Source organism: Carlito syrichta, unplaced genomic scaffold (genome assembly GCF_000164805.1).
Source record: "Carlito syrichta isolate Samal-C Ts95f unplaced genomic scaffold, Tarsius_syrichta-2.0.1 Scaffold315818, whole genome shotgun sequence".
NCBI classification, from domain to species: Eukaryota; Metazoa; Chordata; class Mammalia; order Primates; family Tarsiidae; genus Carlito; species Carlito syrichta.
Window position 1 is genome coordinate 448829 of NW_007259914.1, and position 19812 is coordinate 468640.

At 44.2% G+C, this 19812-nt stretch overlaps 1 protein-coding gene across 1 annotated transcript in view; it reads left to right on the plus strand.

Annotated features, from left to right (window-relative positions):
* SOBP (sine oculis binding protein homolog) overlaps nt 1-19812 on the plus strand; it is a 181994-nt gene that overhangs the window by 82590 nt on the left and 79592 nt on the right. Inside the window, exon 5 of the mRNA XM_008073310.2 lies at nt 18585-18680. Within this exon, the coding sequence (XP_008071501.1) occupies nt 18585-18680 (96 nt within the window). The remainder of the gene's footprint in view (nt 1-18584; nt 18681-19812) is intronic.

A 19812-nucleotide genomic window follows, 5' to 3' on the forward strand; every position in this document is an offset into this window, starting at 1 on the left:
ATTTGAGTTAGAGTCTTACTCTGTTGCCCAGACTGGAGTGCAGTGACTGCTCCCGGCCACCGCAGCCTCAACCTGCTGAGCTTCCGCCTCAGCCTTCCAAATAGTTGGAACTACAGGCGTGTGCTACCACACTAATTTTTTGATTTATTGTAGAGATGAGGTCTCGCCAAGTTGCCTAGGTGGGTCTCGAACCCGCAGGCTCAGGCAATTCACTCACCTCAGCCTCCCAAAGGCGCGAGATTACAGGCTGAGCCACCGAGTCCAGCTTGAATCTATCTTTAATCTTACTGTATTCTTTGGCCTACATAAATCAATCCAGGGAATTTTTACTTTGATATTTGCTGCCTAAAATTTGAATCACCATCTTTGGCTTTGCTGAAAAGTTTGTGTTTGAAGCATGCAGTATTTCTGACCAAAAGATGTCAGTAGGACACACAGCTCAGAATCTTTTGTTGAGTTATACTACTGAAGTTCTATGTTGGTTACAGCCACTCTCACATTCAACCAAGTATTAGCCCTGCTTTACAGACAGCAAAACTGGGGGCAACACTCCCTCCACCTGTCCTGTAACTCCTTCAGCTACTGCTCTGGGAGGTGGGGCTCCTCCACCCCCAGACCCTGCAACAGGGTATGTCTTACAGAAAGGAAAGGTTAGTCCCTATTTCTTGAAGATCCACGTTAAGTGTAATAACAGTGCTATTATAATCAATCCATTGTAAAGGAAATATCTCAGCTTTCTTTCTTTCTTTCTTTGAGTTACTTGCAGGTTTCCTCCCCCAACACATTAACAAATAACCTTTGGACCAGTAGAAAATGGCAATTTTGTGCTTGTGTTTTTCACGAATGTGAAGTGATTTGCTGCTCTTGACTGTATCCATTAGAACCCAGAAAACTTGGATGGGTAGGCTATTTTCGTGCCACCACCCCTCTCCTGCCCAGTAGATCTGGGGAATTCCTTACCTGATGAGGATATACTTAGAATGGCAGGGCTCTTGGGTTTCAGCATTGTCCTCTGCCACTGGGGGTTCTGGGGGAAGATGACGTATGTCACAGAGGAACGATATAGGAGAAAGATGGCAGAGACTTCCCTGTCCACTTGGAAGTCTGGGTGGGCAGAGAGACAGCTGTGCCAGTGATGACTCAGTGAGAGGTGAAGGTGATGTGTTCTGGAAAGGTCAAGAACAGAAAATGGTAGAGATGACATTGAGTTGCCCAGGAAATCCAAGGGACCATTCATGGTGTCCCTGCTGGAATCTCCATTACTAACAGGCAGGGGCCATAGGAGAAACGTCCTACATTTGATCAAATTCATTGTAGAGGAGCAAAGACTTCTCCCAGCCTCAGAGAGCATCCTTGGCCAAGGAGAAGGCCTGTCAGAGCCTCCTCTTAAAGCCCATGTTAGGATGACATATCACCACTTTGCAGTAGTGGCGACAGTCGCGCTGGGGCTCAATTCTTGTTCATTTGGTAATTGGTTATTTCAAAACAAACTGTGACTAAGAAACATGATTACACACCTGTCAGCCATATGACGGGAAACAGAGTTGCCTGTGAGCAGAGGAATGGGCCTCATTTCTACCAGGGTCTCCGTGGAGTCTTCTCCATCAAAGATGTCATTTTTCATTTTTACCTTGAAACAAGACAGACATTATAGCTACTGCCTTGTCTGTGTCATTGATAAGAATTGCTGCCATAGATGCTAATCTAAACGAATACAGTTTCATTTTGATTATATCTTTGTAGGCATTACATCCTAGAGCGTGGGAAGGCAGGAGGTAAAATAGGAGGTAATATAAAGAAACGAATGAGCATCAGCATTCTGTGGTAGCTGGAATGAGGCAAGGGGTGGGGAGAAATAGAAATTAAGATGTTTTGTACAAGGCTGACATTTTACTTTAAGGTGAGATAAATCAGTAAAATGAAAGAAAGCTCCAGTTATTCGGGAGGCTGAGGTGGGAGGATCTCCTGAGCCCAGGAGGTCGAGGTTGCAGTGAGCCGTGATCATGCCACTACATTGGGCAACAAAATGAGACCGCCAGCAAAAAGAAAGAAATAAAGAAAGGAAGGAAGAGCTTTATCAAGTTGCACAGCTGATGGAGGGAGGGGTACTCTCATGTATGCAGAAATTACTAGGTGATGAAGAATCACATCTAAGGATTATAAATAAGAGATGATGTGTCAGAAAGCTGGGATGAACACATTTAAAAAAAAAAAACCTCAAAGACAGCAATTTTGAACTGAGTTCTACAGTAAACAAGGACCTAATAAATGCTGCAACATTTAGTTAAAAAGACAAACCCTTAGCCTTTCGAATAAGAAAATACCTGCTAATTTTAGCACACTTTCTGAAAATGGTGAGCCAAATGTCAGATTATTCAGAAATTCTCCCTTGTGTTTCTTTTCTTTGCTCCTCTCTGTCTTGGTGAGGCTACTCAGTTTGGAACGAGTGTGTGGATTACAAAGGATGGGTGTCCAACATTTATATGGAGTGAAGCTGGTAGCTGAAAAATAAAGAATAAAAAGAGCTGGGCATGGTGGCTCACGTCTGTAATCTCAGCATTTTGAAAGGCAGAGGTGAGAGGGCTGCCTGAGAGCCCAGGGGTTCAAGATCCGCTTAGGCAACTTGTCAAGATCTCATCTCTACAATAAATCAAAAATTAGCTAGGTGCTGTGGTGTGCACCTATAGTTCCAGCTAGCTGGGAAACTGAGGCAGAAGGATCTCCTGACTTGGGAGGACGAGGCTATGGTGGCCATAATTGTGACATGCACTCCAGCCTGGGTGACAGATTGAGACTTCAACTCAAACAAGAAAAAAAATAATAATTAAAAAAAGATGTTGTGAATGGTAATCAAAGTAAGTAACACTCAAGTCTTGGTTAAATTCTTCAGCAGAGGTGAAGGCCGTGGAATTCATCATACAACAGTACCCATGAGTCTTGGGCTGCTCAAGTGGGAGCCATTTACTGAGCGTGGAATGTTTGTTGACAGGGATGCTGCTCAGAACATCTCCAAGGAGTGAAGAGATACAAAGAAAACACCACCCCCCTTCCTTGCAGGGAGCAAAATGAGTAGTCAGTCGGTGGGAGAGACACAGAAGTGGTCATTATGTGCCGATTGTGTCCAGATTGCGTAGAGGGTTAGGCTCCTGACAAGCGGGTGTGTTTATCCAGTTCTGAAATTCCTCAAAAATCTTTGCCAGTGCCTTTGGATTGGCATTTGCCGTTGGCTGCTGGGCATGCCCTTATCATTGCACGCAACTTAGTTTTAATCAAGACTTCAAGAGTGAGTACCCGTTGCCTTCCTGCCAGCTGAGTTTTTCACTCCAGAAAAGAAAGCAGATTTGGGGAATTTAAATAACTGTCATATATTGAGGACTTAGTCTGCGCCAGGCATTGTGTGGGGCGCTGTGCCAGGCATTGTGTGACGGATTGTCTCATTTCATCCGTTCAACAAATTTCTGAGCTGGATGTTCTGTCCCAATTTATTGATGTTAGGTTCCCTCCCACGATCAGTGGTGGCACCAGGCATCAAACTCAAGTTTGAATGGCATCAAGTGACTCCCCTCACCACTTTCTTTGCTGATGTTCCCAACTAAGCGGCACATGGGGGCTCAGCCCTTAAGAATTTACTCTTGCTTTCTTCTTTTTTCTTTATTATTTTCTTATAATTCTTATCTGCTTATAATACTATTTCCCACTTCTTATTTTTTGTAGTTTACTTTTATTTACCTTGAAAAAATAATTATAATTATGTTTATTAAAATTGTGATTATTTAACAATCTAAGATTCCCATTAGGGTATAAATATATGACATCTGACATTACAAATTGTGTTTGGATAGACCTTTCCAGGGACCCCTTGCTTTATTGTTTTTACTGAACTTAGAAAATTGAATCGGGGCAACCCCTTCAGGTCCCCTTCCACTGTGGGAGCTTTTTCTGTCTTCTCAATAAATCCTGCTTTCTAAAAAAGAAAAAAAGAAAAAGAAAATGGAATCAGGTTAGACATGTGGGCTGAATACTGTTCATTTTAGGTACTTAGTTATTCCATTGCTTACTACGGCTGGGCTGGTGCTCAATAAATGAGGAACAAATGAATGAGTGACTAAATGGAGACCTAAGGAAAGCATTATGTAAGTGGCCATTGTCTCCTTTCTGTGGGGTCACAGTGCTGTGTATAGTGCTATGGTATAAATACAGAGTAGTGTGTCCTCTGGCTTATGGAATCGGGCAATACATTTTTATCATTAGAAGACAAAGGTCTGTCATCCCTTAAAACAAAGAAATGAATGAAATCTCTCCTTTTTTTTTTTTTGAGTTGGGGTCTCACTCTGCCTCCTAGACTAGAGTACAGTGGCAACCATCATGGCTTAATGCAGCCTCAACCTCCTGGGCTCAGTCTATCCTTCCACCTCAGCCTCTCAAGTAGCTGGGACTACAGACATGCACCGCTACACCTGGCTAATTTTTTGATGTTTTATAGGGATGAGGTCTTGTTATGTTATGTTACGTTGCCCAGGCTGTCTCAGACTCCTGGGCTCAGACAGTTCTCCCGCCTTGGCCTCCCAAACTACTGGGGTTATAAGAGCGAACCACCGCACCTGGCCTGAAATGTCTTTACTTCTTACACTAGGATACTTGATTGCCTATAAACACTACCTGCTTTTATTAAAAAGAGAAGGCTAATATTATTAATAATGTTATCTTATTCCTTTTTTGCTATTTTCTTTATCAAACCGTAGCAGTTTTCTGTTCTATGGTTAGACAAGGACCACAGGAAGAGGCCTACGAATCTAGAATCCTGTGTCCTTGAAAACATGCGCTAATTTTCTAGGTACCTGAGAAAACATTTGAGTCCCCACTCTCACCTTGACTTCTTAACGATTCCATCGTCTTTCATTTGTGGATTGTCAAATGAAGCTGGGATGAAAGAGATTTCAAAATGAGCGGGTACCCTACTGAGAAGTCTGTCCGCTTCAGTGGTGCCACCTTCCCCACCTGTCTGCGGCATTTCTCTCATTGACACACAGGCTCCTCTGGTATCGCTCCCATTACCCTCTGTGGCCTCCATTCTCCCTGTCCTCCCATCCTTGCCTCATCTCTGTCCCATACCCCAAGGGCAGAATACATGGAGAGGCCATTCCCTCCTCCTGGTGGGCTTAGGGCACAGGTCTACACGGACTGTGGCTGTGTTCTCCAGTCTATGGCATTGGCCCTCGATGAGATGCTGGCTCCCCAAATCATTCCTCCACTTGAGCCACATTGGATGTCAGTGCTTCACTGTGAAGGGGAGAGACCAGAGGGTAAGAGTCCCCTCTGCACCACCAGGACCTGCAGGGGCGTTTGAGCCTTCTGGTAATCTCTGCAGTCTCCGTTGCTCAGCACCATCATGCCTCCCCTGCTGACTATGCTGGTGTGGGAGAGCCATGTGGCGAGTGAACCCGAACCTGGTGTCGTGACACTTGCATCCAGAGCCCAGTTTTGCCTTGATCAGCTCTTTGGCCTTGAGAGACCCAAGAGATTAAAAAAAAAAACTCTAAGAGAACTATTACTATATGAATTCCTACCCCACGTTCACTGTATTTGTTTGCAGTGTTTGTACTTAGAACTTTGTTAAGTTTAATTTTTGTTTGTCTCATAAAATAATCCCCCCCCCGTAGGTTCTGCGTTGTTTAACCTTCTGCCTGCTTGCTAAACCTAGCTTATCTGACATCCTACCCTGCCTATTTAGCAGCTCCCCGTCAATCACAGGTAGCTGAGCAGACCAGACCAATCCCAAGTGCCCCCGTACCCATTAGGAGAAATTACCCTATCCTGTAAAAACAAGTTTAAAGTTCTTTCCCCTCCCTCTGTAATGATGTATAAAAACTGCTTGCCATGCTGGATCGGGACTCTTGTCCCTGAAGCTGCTGCTTCGGGCGTGAGCCCAGACTCGAGCATGAATAAAGACCCTCGTGTGTTTGCATCGGAGCTGGCTCTTTGTGGTCTCTTTCTCTCTCTCTGAGTAGAGTCTCAGGTTTAACAGCCTTGGACAAGTTGCTTCACTTTTCCTCACTCCAGTGTCCTTACTGGTAAAATGGAGGTGGTGCAGTCATAGAGACTTCCAGAAGGGTTGGGAAGTTTTTATGCGTCCAAGTCTGCAAAATGTTCAGCACAGAATCTGGCACGGAACAACCATTAAATTTTATTATTATTATCAAAGTGACTTCTCTGCTGAATTTTCTCCGCTTGTTCCTGGTGACAGCTCCTTGAAGCAGTCACTGAGCTGGAAGGTTCTGGAAGTGGGGATCCCTCCCTGGTGGGGTCCAGTCAACAGTCTTGGAGTTTCCTTTCAGCGGGGCTCCCAGTCATCTCTGGGATGCCTTCTAGAGCAGCCAGGGCAGTTGAGATACCAGAGTCCAGAGGAGCTGGGATAGTTTAGAAATTTTAGTAACTAGAGAGACTAAGTGATAGAGTACTTGGAGCAGACAGAAGGGACCGGGCTGCTCAGTGTGCAGAGCTGACCCACATGTGATTGTCCTCAGTTTATAGCTGAAAGAGATGTGGAAACCCAGGTCACTTTTTATCTTTCTTCACCCGGGCTTTTGTCTCAAAATAGACCTTCTGAGCCGGGCTCGGTGGCTCAGCCTGTAATCCCGCGCCTTTGGCTGAGGTGAGTGGATTGCCTGAGCCCGCGGGTTCGAGACCCGCCTGGGCAGCGAGACCTCATCTCTACAATAAATCAAAAAATCAGCCAGGCGTGGTAGCGCATGCCTGTAATTCCGGCTACTTGGAAGGCTGAGGTGGAAGGATTGCCGGAGCCCAGCAGGTCGAGGCTGCGGTGGCCGGGAGCGGCCACTGCACTCCAGTCTGGGCGACAGAGTGAGACTCCAACTCAAAAAAAAAAAAAAAAATAGACCTTCTGGATGTGCAATAATAACAACAATAAATAAGAGTGCTACCAATAGAGAGGGTGACATAGGGATGCTAAAGAATTAGTTAAATTTTTCAGAGAATTAACTCAGGGTTTCCTCCAGAAATGGATCTTATCCTCATATTCAGCTATTGGCTTCAGTGGGTCTGTCTCTCCACCTTGGTCAAATTCTGCTTAAATGATTGTTCCTACTACACATACACAATCCCACTTTTTATGACCTCTACTCATCATCATCCGTGGAAGGACTGGGATTTAAGATTAAGATTCCGGAGAGTGTCATTGGAGAGAGGCCGTTGTCTATGAAACCCTTGTGCCACCATCTTTGCACCTGGCTCCTCGTGGAGACTGCTTGGCACTGGGTTTGGAAACAGTCATTTAGAGTTTCTTCCCCTCTTTAAGCCTGATGGCACCTCTGTTAACAGACTGAGTGGCACAATTCGTAATGGAAGCTGTCAGGACGGCTGCCCTGTTCAGAATCACATTTGGACTTCACACTGCCAGAGACCCCAGAGGGCAAAGCTGAGAGATGAGTCACCCTATCTTTCCCTTTTGGCTGCTTCGGCGGGCATCGATCGCAGCATCACTCTGTGTTGGTCAGGACCTTGGTGTGGATACTGCACAGTAAAAGTCAGGATGTTATCTCAGCCCTGGGCTTTCTTTTTCGTGTTCGAGTTGGTTTTAGATCTTTACAAACACTGTGAGTGAGTATAATACTCACTTAAGTCTCTTCCTAATGAACTCTTATCCTTAAGACGCATAGTATTTTGGTCACCATTTGAGGTGCTGACTGTGACACTGTCCCAGGGAAAAGCAGTGACCCTCCTGTGGCCATCCAGAATGAGACCAGAGAGACAGGACCAAGACCATACTCATGGGGCACAGCAGACTCTAGTCAGACCAAGCACACAGGTTAAAGGGCCTGAGGCAGAGCCAGCATTGGGATGAGGGTTGGGAACTGGGAGTGGTATGAAGTGGACTCAAAGCCAGGGCTGTAGGGGTTGGGTGCAGTGGTTCATGCCTATAATCCCAGCACTTTTGGACGCCGAGGCGAGAGGATTGCTTGAGACCAGGAGTTCGAGACCAGCCTGGGCAACATGGTGAGACCTTGTCTCTACAATTAAAGAAAAAATTAGTCAGGCATGGTGGCACATACCTGTAGTTCCAGTTACTTGGAAGGCTGAAGTGGAAGGATCACCTGATACCAGCAGGTCGAGGCTGAGGTAGCTATGAACGTGCCACTGCACTCTGGCTGGGTGACAGAATGAAACTCTGACTCAAAAACAAAAGAAGCCTGAGCTGTAGAGGGTGATGACTGAGCACAGCACTGGAGCGTCTGCAGGCCCGCTTTGCTGGTGGTTGGGCAGCTGGGGGGATGGGGCGTACTGAGGCTTTAGCATATCAACGGTCCAGAGAAGATGTGGCAACCCTGTCCTATCCAGACCCTGATGATAGCTTTTCTGTGGTTGCTGGTGGGAGAAAAGAAAGCTCAGTTGGTCTGAGCACCAAGCCCTTATTGCAAATAACAATTGGGACGTCATGTCTTTGACAAGTATTGCTGTTAGTTCAGAATTTATAGTCCTTGACCTCAGAATTAGTAACTAATCCCAGGGCCCCATTTGTTTCAATTTGTGACTCACACGCGCCATGACTCCCCTCACCAGAGTGTGTCCTGTGAGGTATTTCTCTCAGAAGCAGTGAGAGAGTTGCAGTGATTCATCCATGTTCTTTCCGGTGTCTGCCGTCCTTTGTCCAGACCTGAACACATGCGACATGACAGGTCGTGATGAAGGCTGTGCTCTGTGCCTACGACGCAGAACAGGCTAAACCCCCAGACCGTGACCTGAGCCTCTGGCGTGGTGCTCCCACCAGCTGGGCTCACGGGTCACCGCCCTGCCCAGGGCTGCGTTGTTACCTCCCTGTCTCAGTTATTCCTAGGAGCAGAGGGTGTTATGGACTGAGCGGAGGCTGGCCAGCTGGCCTGGGGTGCTCCACCTGCCTCCCCGGCACAGTCGCCATAGTCCAGGAGGGTTTCTCAGTGAGGCAAGTCCAGGGACTCAATTTCACAAATTTGTCCAGGGGTATCCCCTTCCTGGATGAACTGACATGTTAACCAAAGTCACAATCTGCATTTATATATCAGAATATAGTGCCAGAAATAAAGGAGATAAGATCTGCACAGCATCATCTACCAGATGAATTTTTAAAAATCAGAGTATTGATGATGCCTTTGGAAATTCACAAAGGAAATGGCTAAAGGGTCTGGATAGTCAAGTGAGTTCTTTTTTGGTGTTGAGGGACCTAGGAGTCATAATTGAGAATCTGAAGTTTATTTAATAACAATCAATTAAAGAAGTTGCTTGAAGGATTAATTTCAAACATTCTGAAGTACCATGTCCCTTGGGTTGTACCTGAGACCGAATGGACACAGTCTGCTCCTTCCTCTTTTGTCTTGGGCTGTTTGCAGACCCTTCCACCATTTCTTCTGTTATATTTGTCATTAGACACCCTCTTCTCCTAATTTCCTTGGTATATCCAATCTTGGAATGCTATAGCCAAATAATGATAAAAACTTCCTCTAATGATGTATTTTTAAATGTTAATGACACCAGTATTTTCCAGTCATTGCATACTGATTCACCTTTGTCACTAGCATAGGAGTTGGAAGTCATCAGGGTACAGGGTAGAGATCCTGGAGCCAGACTGTCTGGGTTTAAATCCTGGTTCCACTACTTGTTAGCTGTGTGATTTTGTGTAAACTACATAACCTCTCTGTGCCCCGGTTTCCTCATCTATAAAATGGAGGTAATAATGGTACCGCCCTGTACATCTTTTTCATTTGTATGTGTACGAGTTTGTGTATTACATGGGTTGATGCATATAAGGCACTCACAACAGTCTGGTGCATACCTAAGAGCTGGAGCCCTGCTAGCTGCTGCTATTAATCCCTGATTCTATCCAGAGCAGTCTCTTAATCTGGTTAGCGTGTGTTTCCCAATCCCATTTGAGGCCAGATCATTTCTGTGGGAGATATCCCGTAGCTCGTGAATCTCCTCTGTAACATCTGGATCCTGTTCTGGCCTTACAGATGAGACCCCTTCCAGCCCTTGCCTGCTTCACATTTCCTCTGATTTCCCAGGTCCATCATGAGATCTGTATATGACAATATGAGCCCAGCCCCTTCTGCCTGGTGGTTTCAGAGAACAGGAATAAAAGGACGACCCGAAATACCTCGATTAGGTCAATTATTTAAGCTTGTTAGGGTTGCCAGCCAGTGGCAAAGCGGAATCATTTGTGTTTCCCTGCCTTTTGTTTTCCCTTGCTGAGTCCCTGGGTAATAGATGCAAATGAATAGTGAAAAAGCCAAAGGACAGGCAGTGGGCAGAGGAGGAAGGTGGGGGAAGGGCGGCGATCAAGGAGCCTAATAACCCAGTGTGGATTAAGGGTCCCGGAATAATCAGGAGCTGCCCAGGGCATGATGGCTTCTCGAGGCATTCTTGAGGAATAAAAAAGCAGAGGGCTGCAAGCCTCTAGCTGCCAGGCCTCACCTGTGGACACTTAGAAAGAACCATTCTTAGTAAAGACATGTGGGTGACCTGACAAAGACAAATGCCAAAGGGCCACCTGTCCCATAAAGGAAACAGATTCAAAATAAGAAGTAAAAATGTGGATTTTCAGAATCCCTCAGCCACTGCTCTGATGATTCCAGACACAATTGTAATGGGCTGGGATGAGCACGATATATCTGAGTTCACGTGGAGACTGTATTTCAGGCTGATGTGGAATCTGTTGCCATTAACTGTCATGCAATCCATGAGGGCCCCCGAGGAAGGGCGGCCATTAATCAGCCATTGATCAGCCCCAGAGCCTCACACGTGCGCAGCTCTGAGGGGCTCTGACCTGACATCATTTAAAGAGATGCTCATGGAAGCCATAAACACTATTCAATTCCCATTATCATCGTGTTGCATATTTGTTACCGTTATTCTTTGAAGACTCCAAATTGGATATTAAAAATTTATGATATATATAAAGGTTTGCGCAGAGTGAAAAAAATAGCTGCAGCAAATAAGTCCATCCCATCCATCAGAGGTGTGTGGGTTGTCAGAGGAGCCTGGAAAGGCGTGGAGGAAGCCTGTCCACTTGCCAGTTATGGAGGATGGAGAATCAGGAGGACCTTTGCTGGGGAAACAGCCTCTCTTCCAGCCTACACGCTAAATGGGGGTTTGTTAAAAGAGCAAAGTAAGGCAGCGCCACTGCAGAACTCCCCACGGATAAGCGTGGACGAGTAGATGAGACGGAGGGTGGAGGATCCAGATGAGCAGGAGCGAGCACTGAGCAGATAATCTGGGTCCAGAGACGGGTGCTTCTCCAGGGCAGGGAGCCTGATGCCAGGTAGGAGTCCTCTGTCCAGGAGAAAGGTCCCTACCCAAGCTTTGTGTACACAGTATCCTGTCCCAGAGCCATGCGCCTCTCTGCAGAACAGTGACTTGAACATTTGCATAGAAACAACTCCTGATTAAGGGGCATCCATTTGTACAGGCAGGTATTTCAGAGTAGAGAAAAACAGAACACCCCAGGCTTCAGCTTAAAGAGGAATGAAGGGTTAATGAATCCATTCGACAACATGCACAGGGTTGCTTGTTACATGGGGGGAACCCCCAAAACCCATAATTTTATAAAACATTGTGTATTTATCCTTGCATGTTTAAACTTAAGTCACCTCCGAAGTACTCTCTGTTTGCTGCAACACACCTATCAAGACACTTTTTCCATGACTCAGAACGTGGAAATCGCCCATGTTGATGCCTTTGAGTGCTGCTGCTGTTTTTTGTTTCACCTCTTCCACATCAGCAAAATGTTTCCCTTTTAGGACATCCCCCCCCCAAAAAAAATGTCTCTCGGGGCAAGATTGGATGAATAGGGAGGGTGGGGCATGGGGGTCAGGCTGTTTTTGGTCAAAAACTACTGAACACTCAGCACCATATGGGCAGGTGCACTTGGAAATCATCCATCATGAAATAGACAAATGTGTTGAAAGAATCTCCAAAAACTCCCACAGCCTCTCACAACAACACTAGCTGGTGCACTGATACCGATGGGTTCCTAGAACACTTACCTAGCAGGGGCTGACCTTTTAGGTTAAGTTCACAAAGACATTCACAGCACACTGAAAGGCAGTGTGTGATAGCTGCTGCTTATTCCTCTTTGAGCTTCCTCAAGAGAATGTGTGGATACATTTGAGAAAGGAAGGCTAGACCACAAGTGGGACATCAGAAAATGAAACTCCAGGAGCTTTCAGAAGTGGTATCCCCATGCTTTTACCTTGAATTTTGGAAAGAAATTCTATGACTTCTGGTACAAAGCATTATATAAAATATAAAATTAGCCGGGCTCGGTGGCTCAGCCTGTAATCCCGCGCCTTTGGGAGGCTGAGGTGAGTGGATTGCCTGAGCCCGTGGGTTCGAGACCCGCCTGGGCAGCGAGACCTCATCTCTACAATAAATCAAAAAAAAAAAAATCAGCCGGGCGTGGTAGCACACGCCTGTAATTCCGGCTACTTGGAAGGCTGAGGCGGAAGGATCGCCGGAGCCTAGCAGGTCTAGGTTGCGGTGGCCTGGAGTGGTCATTGCATTCCAGTCTGGGTGACTAAGTGAGACTCCAACTCAAAACAACAACAACAACAACAACAAAAAATATATATATTTTACATATATATATTTTACATATATATATTTTACATATATATATTTTACATATATATATATATATATATATATATATATAAAATTAGGCTTGACTTGGTGTCTCAGCCTGTAATCCCAGCAATTTGGGAGGCCAAGGCGAGTGGATTGCCTGAGCCCGCGGGTTTGAGACCCACCTGGGCAACTTGGCGAGACCTCATCTCTACAATAAATCAGAAGAATTAGCTGGGCGTGGTAGCGCGCACCTGTAGTTCCACCTACTTGGAAGGCTGAGGCAGAAAGATCGCTGGAGCCCAGCAGGTGGAGGCTGCGGTGCCCGGGAGTGTGCCACTGAACTCCAGTCTAGGCGACAGACTCCAACTCAAAAATAAAAAAATAAATAATAAATAAATAAAATTAATGTTTTTTCTTTTCCTCTTCAATATCTTCATCTATAAACTTATTCCCAATTAGCCTGGGCAGCTTAGTGAGACCTTGTCTCTACCAAACACAAACAAACAAATAAATAATTACCCAGGCATGGTGGCACACACCTGTAGTCCCAGCTACTCAGGAGGCTGAGGTGGGAGGATTACCTAAGCCCAGGAGGTTGAGGCTGTGGTGAGCTGTGATTGTGTCACTATACTACAGCCTGGGCAAAAGAGTTAGACCCCGACCCAAAAAAAAAAAAAAAAAGTAATAAAAAAAAGTATTCCCATGACTTGAAGTTGCACTATTTTTGACGTTCCCAAGTCTGGTAACAGCATCACATGTATGAGCTGACATGTGCTACATCTGCTGCAGAATTGGAAGGCTGAGTCTGGAAGCTCTGGCAGTGCTCTCCCCGCCCCGATTCCAGGCGGAACCTTTTCTTGTTTTTTTTTTTTTTTTTTTTTTTTTTTGAGTTGGAGTCTCACTCTGTCGCCCAGACTGGAGTGCAGTGGCCGCTCCCGGCCACCGCAGCCTCGACCTGCTGGGCTCCGGCGATCCTTCCGCCTCAGCCTTCTGAGTAGCCGGAATTACAGGCGCGCGCTACCACGCCCGGCTGATTTTTTGATTTATTGTAGAGATGAGGTCTCGCTGCCCAGGCGGGTCTCGAACCCGCGGGCTCAGGCAATCCACTCACCTCAGCCTCCCAAAGGCGCGGGATTACAGGCTGAGCCACCGAGCCCGGCTCCTTTTCTTGTTTTCAAAAGAAATCCTGAAATCCCAGTGACACAGAGATGTAAACTCCCATTCAACATAGGGGAGTATTAAGTCTGAAGCCTAATTATCTTTCCATTTAAATGGCAACAATGTTAGTCTTTTCATTGAGTCAGAAACATCACCCTTCTCTGGGATAGACAAGTGGAGCTGTTTCTAGAATGTTCGACCTGTTCTAAAGGAGTTCTCTCTAGAGTTTCTCTCTAGAGGAGAAAGAATGCTGATCTTGCTTAAATACGCACATGGCACCAAGACTTCAGCTCACAGGGAGACGTGAATACTTTGAAGAAGAACTAAAGTTTGCTATATTTAGGAATCAAAAGAAATGAATTAGTGATGATTCGCAGGAAAAGAAAGGTGAATACACAGCTGGTTTAAACCAGAGGTTTCTAAAGTCGAGGAGCAATTAGTCTAAATTTCTCACATAATCGAATATTTACCTAAATGCCAGCACAACATGAAAATGGATGCATGACTGTCGGCAAAAGGGGAAAATCTCCCTGCAGTTTCATTGAAGCGTTTTTATTTTTGTTTGTGTTATGGCAAAAAGTGAAGATTCTCAGAATAATAAGACAAAAATGCACCTTTGGTCTGACAATCACAGTTGTAGTAAAATGCAAAAAACCTGTCTCCTATTTGTTTTTCCCTGGAGTTGGCATAAATGTCTGGCACATTATTCAGAACGAAGCTGTTGAGAGGACACGCGGAGAGAGTTTGTTCATCACGAAGTGTCTTGACATGCCTTCTGCTGTCAGAACTTGTCACTCCAGAACAAAGTCAGACATGAACATGGTCTTCTGGCCCCAGTGGATCCAAAGAGCCAACAGTGGGGTGGTCCATTCTGAGACAGGCAATCAGAGAATGCATTGTCTGTAGATAATTTAAGAACAATACTAGAACCAGCTTGAAGGTGATCTGCCTTGTGTTATGACCATGAGCCAGTGGTTCTGAACAGTTTGTGTTCACAAACTCCTCTCCAGGGGTCATCATCCTCCTCTGTCCCCCTTATTTGTTAAGCCATTGTCTGGCACCCCAAGTGGGGTAGATGTAGGTTAAGACTCTGTCTTCAATCTGTGAGAGGTTGTACAACATTCTAACATGATTCTACATGGAGGGTAAGGAAAGTCTTAAGGCTTTTGTCTAACTTCGCCACCAAGTTGCTGTGAATGATAAAGCTCCTTTTTACAGAGCGCTTACTGGGTACCAGGCAGAAGCTGGGGCTGAGGGTACGATGGTGGGAAACCATCATCATCCCTACCCTTAGGAAGCTTGCAGTCCCTTGGGGGAGACAGAAATATACCAGTGGTTATAAGGTTGCAACTGTAGTGAGTCTGAGAGAGTACAGAGTGGAGATACTTGCCTTGGTTAGGATCAGGAAGGCCTTTTTGAAGAAGTGGTGCAGTAGCTCTTCTAATATTATTTGTCATATCAGATACTAAAAAACAAACAACAAGCAAACAGACAATGAGAATGTTTGCCCGCAAGTAACTAGTTGTGTAATCTCTTGAATATTTAGGGTAAGATCAACTCAGGGGCTATGTCCTATAGATTGTGTGTCCCTTATCCAAAATGCTTGGGACCAGAAATGTCTTGGATTTTGGAATCTTTGCATTATATATACTTACTGGTTGAGCATCCGAAATCCAAAAAGTCAAAAGATGGAATGTTCCAGTGAGCATTTCCTCCAGTGCACATTTCCTTTGAATGTCATGTAGGCACTCAAAATATTTCCAGCTTTCAGATTTTTTAAATGTGGGTTGATATCCTCTTCATGTTGCACAGTGGTTCACTCCAGTGGGCCTGGGACCTGGTTAGAGAACTTACTGGCGGCTATGCCAAAGGCCTCCTCTTGAGACCTGTAGGCACTTTGCTCAGAGCAGTAGTTCTCAGCCTTCCTTGTACATTATAGTCACTTGAGAGCTTTCTGGGAAAAAAACCATCCATGTCCAGGCCGCACCTGCACCAACTAAATCAGGGTCTTGGAAAAGGAAGAGGGCCAGCCACCAATATGTGTCTGAACAAACAAACAAACAAAAACCCTAGATGATTCTCATAGGCAGCCAGGGTAGAGAATTATTGCCTCAGATGAATGCACTTAATTCCACTTAGTCCAGTAATAGTAATTTAACGGTACACATTAAAAACTTCAGAATGCAAAGAGGATTGCTGTGGCAGGAGGTATGTGTGCTTACACACACACATGAGGATGAGTTTGGGGCTTCCTCCACCTTCTGTGTTTTTCATTTCTGGGGCACGTGGCAGAAACCAACCAGAAACCCTGGTGAATGAGTCAAGTTGGTGTCAGAGGGTTGGCCATCCCCAGGGTCTTGGGTATTTGATACAGAGGCGAGCATCTTGGTTCCATAAAGAAGCTAGTTTCTGGCTTTCTCTCTCTGCTTCCTAATCTCCCCAGGCCTCCTTTCCTCTTTCTTCCACTACAGCTTTATTTAACCTCACAGATTATGAGGCTTTATATGAAGTCTATAGCTCTTTTGAGGAAGCACATTCAAATCTTAGATAATGGGATTTTTTTTGTCCTTTAAACACGTAAAAAAACATTATGTGCACCTTACATGTAAGTGGAATGAATGTATTTTTGCCACTAATGTTGAAAATATCCCTAGGCATCTGGTGTGTATGAATGTGTATACATAGTACATGCATAATAAACACATTCTACCTTATGAATATTTATATACAAGATACATATATATTGAATATAGACATACATATGTAAATAGTAGCCCTTGCAAACTATATGCAAAGTGTGTTTCCAAGCATATGTATCATAATGCATCAGGAATATAATAAAGCTACTACCAAGTTTAGCTTATTTTGAGGTGGCATTTTCTACAGAGTTGTTTATAGTAGGGTCTAGTTACTATCCATGCATGGGTTTTTCCACCCCTTAAATGTAAAGCACCATCCCTAAAAGTAAAGCACTGGCCATGGCAGAGTAAGAAAGAGGAAATAGATGTGGTCCCTGCCTTTAAGAAACCTGTACCTCACAGGGTGGCTTAACATCTTGTCATGAAGAATTGAATGTTGTCACTGCCCACTGGCATCTTACTGCTTTCTTATGAGTGCCCTTCATTCATACGCTTTACCGCTACTGTTACCAGTTGGGGTTTAAAACTCCCATTTGAGTGTAATAATTTAAACCTTGGTATAGATGCAGCGAGGAGAAACATCACTGACCTTAGTACTTGGCAGCTCTGGATGTGAACAACACATGTTTTTCTCTGCCACATATAACCAATCCTATAACAGCATCTTTATCTTACTCTAATTTACTAGGGCTTTGGGGAGGAGAGGTACAATACAAAGGCACCAAGCTCCAGGGATGTGGATAAATCTCAAAAATGAACCAAATCAGAGCCAACTTTTTTCCCCCACAAACTTCTTGTAACCCAAATACTACTGACCATGGCATTCCACTTCTAAGTTCCATCTAGTTCCTTCCCTGGGAAGTAGCAGAAGCCTTATTAAAAACAAGCAATGCATTCTCAGTCGTACAAAATACCAATCCCTTTCTAAAATGACAATCCCCAGTGTAGCCAGGGAGCTCTGAGTGACACTCATCAGGGCGCATTTCGCTCTGTTCAAGGAGAAACAATATATGCATGTTGTCATCCTTGTGCCACCGAGGATGCAATTGTTTTGTCCCCCTCACTCCATACATCACAACAGGTAGCTCTCAGCTGTCCCCTCAGTGCCAGACATATATTTTATCTAAAGAGACAGCAGACAGAACTACCTGCTGCTTCCTGTGCAGCTCTCCCTGTGTTTCTCTCCTTTCTCCTACTTCACTGGGGCTTTTAAAAATCAGCTGGCAGGGAGCCAGGAGCTCATCATTTTAATGCAGTGCAAAATGGAATATGCATAATGATATGCAAGCCATATGTGAGGGAGACAGCTCAGCTGTGAATTTCAGGAGGCCACGAAAGACAGAGCAGTTAGGGCTAAGATGAGAGAGCAGAGCGGAGTGCACGTGTCACCCAAATGGATGGTTTAATGAGTGTGCTGCGGACACGCCCCTTTCGCCCACCTCTCCCTTCTCGCCAACTCCAAATCAGAAACCCATGGAGATTAGAAAGAGGACTGTGTGGAGCGATGTTGCTGATGGGTCCCGTGAATGTCTCCATTTAAGCTTCAGCTTTCTTAATTAACAGTGTAGACCAAAATAACCAGTAACTTTTAATGCAGCTTCTTAATTAAATCTTTATTCTTTATTTTTTACTGCATTTGATTGAAGACTCATTGTTCTCACTCGATCACCACTCCTTTTTGGTCTTTATTTAAAATGGAGGGGAATTAGTTTATCTCTAATAGTATTACAATGCAAAATATAACTATGCAAAATTGCTTTTCTTATGGCCTTGCTACTAGAGTTTTTTTAAAGTGCATTATCTAGAGATTGCTTAAGCATGCCAAAAAAGTTTAAACACGTATGTATGTCATATAATCCTTAAGGTGCAACGAACCATGTGCACCGAAAGACTAAGTGGTGGTAATGCCCAACAAAATGATTTGATTTTGGTTTGCTTCCTATCGTTTTAAGCGTTACACCACAATAAATTTGCATGTTGAACCTAAACAACGTAAAGAAAACTAAATCCCAAATTTCGATATCTGAAAGGCGTACTGCGTATTTAAACAAACATCTTAATATTGTTGTTATTTCTGGATTCCCGTTTGTTGAATGATCTGAGCTGTTATGCTTTTTAGCTTTTTTTCTTCCATTATTTGTAAGTCCCTAAATAGGCCATTATATTTCCCTTCAGGCTAGAGATGAAGATGGACATGCTGAAAATTTTCCCCAGCAGCACTATGCTAAGGAAACTCCAAGGCTTGCCTTCAAGAATAACTGCGAACTACTTGTAAGAATAACATACTTACAACAAGTCTAGAATGTTACTTTAGCACAGTGAAAACAGTTTTTGAAAGGGTTTGTTCATTATTACATAATTTATGACATATTATAGTTTTTCTGTGTAGAGTTCTAAATGCTAATTCTGATATCACTGAATATGAATTATAAGATCTCAAATTGTTTGCACATCTTTTATATCTGATTATACAACTTGAATGGCCCTGTCGTTATTAGTTTGTTTTGTTTACGTAGTTTATAAGCAGCCACTTAGAGAATGGTTAGTAAAGTTAAAAATTACAGAACAAGACAGTTGATATATGTAGCCTGGAAGAGAACACCCCCTCCACATCCTAATTGTTCGCTGTTTAAGGAGACAGCATTGTAATATTTCGTTCTGTTAGGAAAGATAGCAGAGTTGACACGCAGTACTCCCTTTAGAATTCAAGTATTCCTCCACTCTCTTGCCAAACTTAATCGTCTCTCCTATGCAGAAGGAGTCAAAGCAGTGACAGGATGCGGGGATGTTTACAAGTTGTGAGAGAGAGGATATCAGCTGTGACATTGAAACTCTGTTCCAATGCAGGGTTAATTTGCTGTTCATTTTAGCATTTACAGAGAGACAAGATGAAAAGCAAGCAGGAATGCCTATTATATTTCTATTAAATGAATCTGTTGGGACCTAATGTTCTTGATTAGCTTTTGAAAACGAGTGCTCTGCAATGCATTTTCTGTTTACCTAAAGTAAACAGAGAATGAATTGTCATTTATTTAGAGATTCAAACACTACTTTGGAAAATGAAGCTTTATGAGGGATCTGGCCATGTTGTCCCTAAATGTTCTTTTCTTTTCAATTGCATTAAAGCAAAACATTTGCTCCAACTAAATGAACACACTGAAAGAGAATGAGGGTGCTCAGTTGCTACATTTTGAGGTAGTTTAATTTCTGTTTAGCTTTTTGGCCAAATATAGAACAGCTCTGCCAGGTCTCAGCTAGGAAATGCCACATGTAACAGTCTTTGGATTTAGCTCTGATACCAACTGTTCATTAAAAACAAAGTGTCCAAAGATCAGGAGAAGAGAGAAAAATGCAGTTCTTACCCATTCTAGCCTCAGAAGCTGCATGTTGACAGCAAGAACCT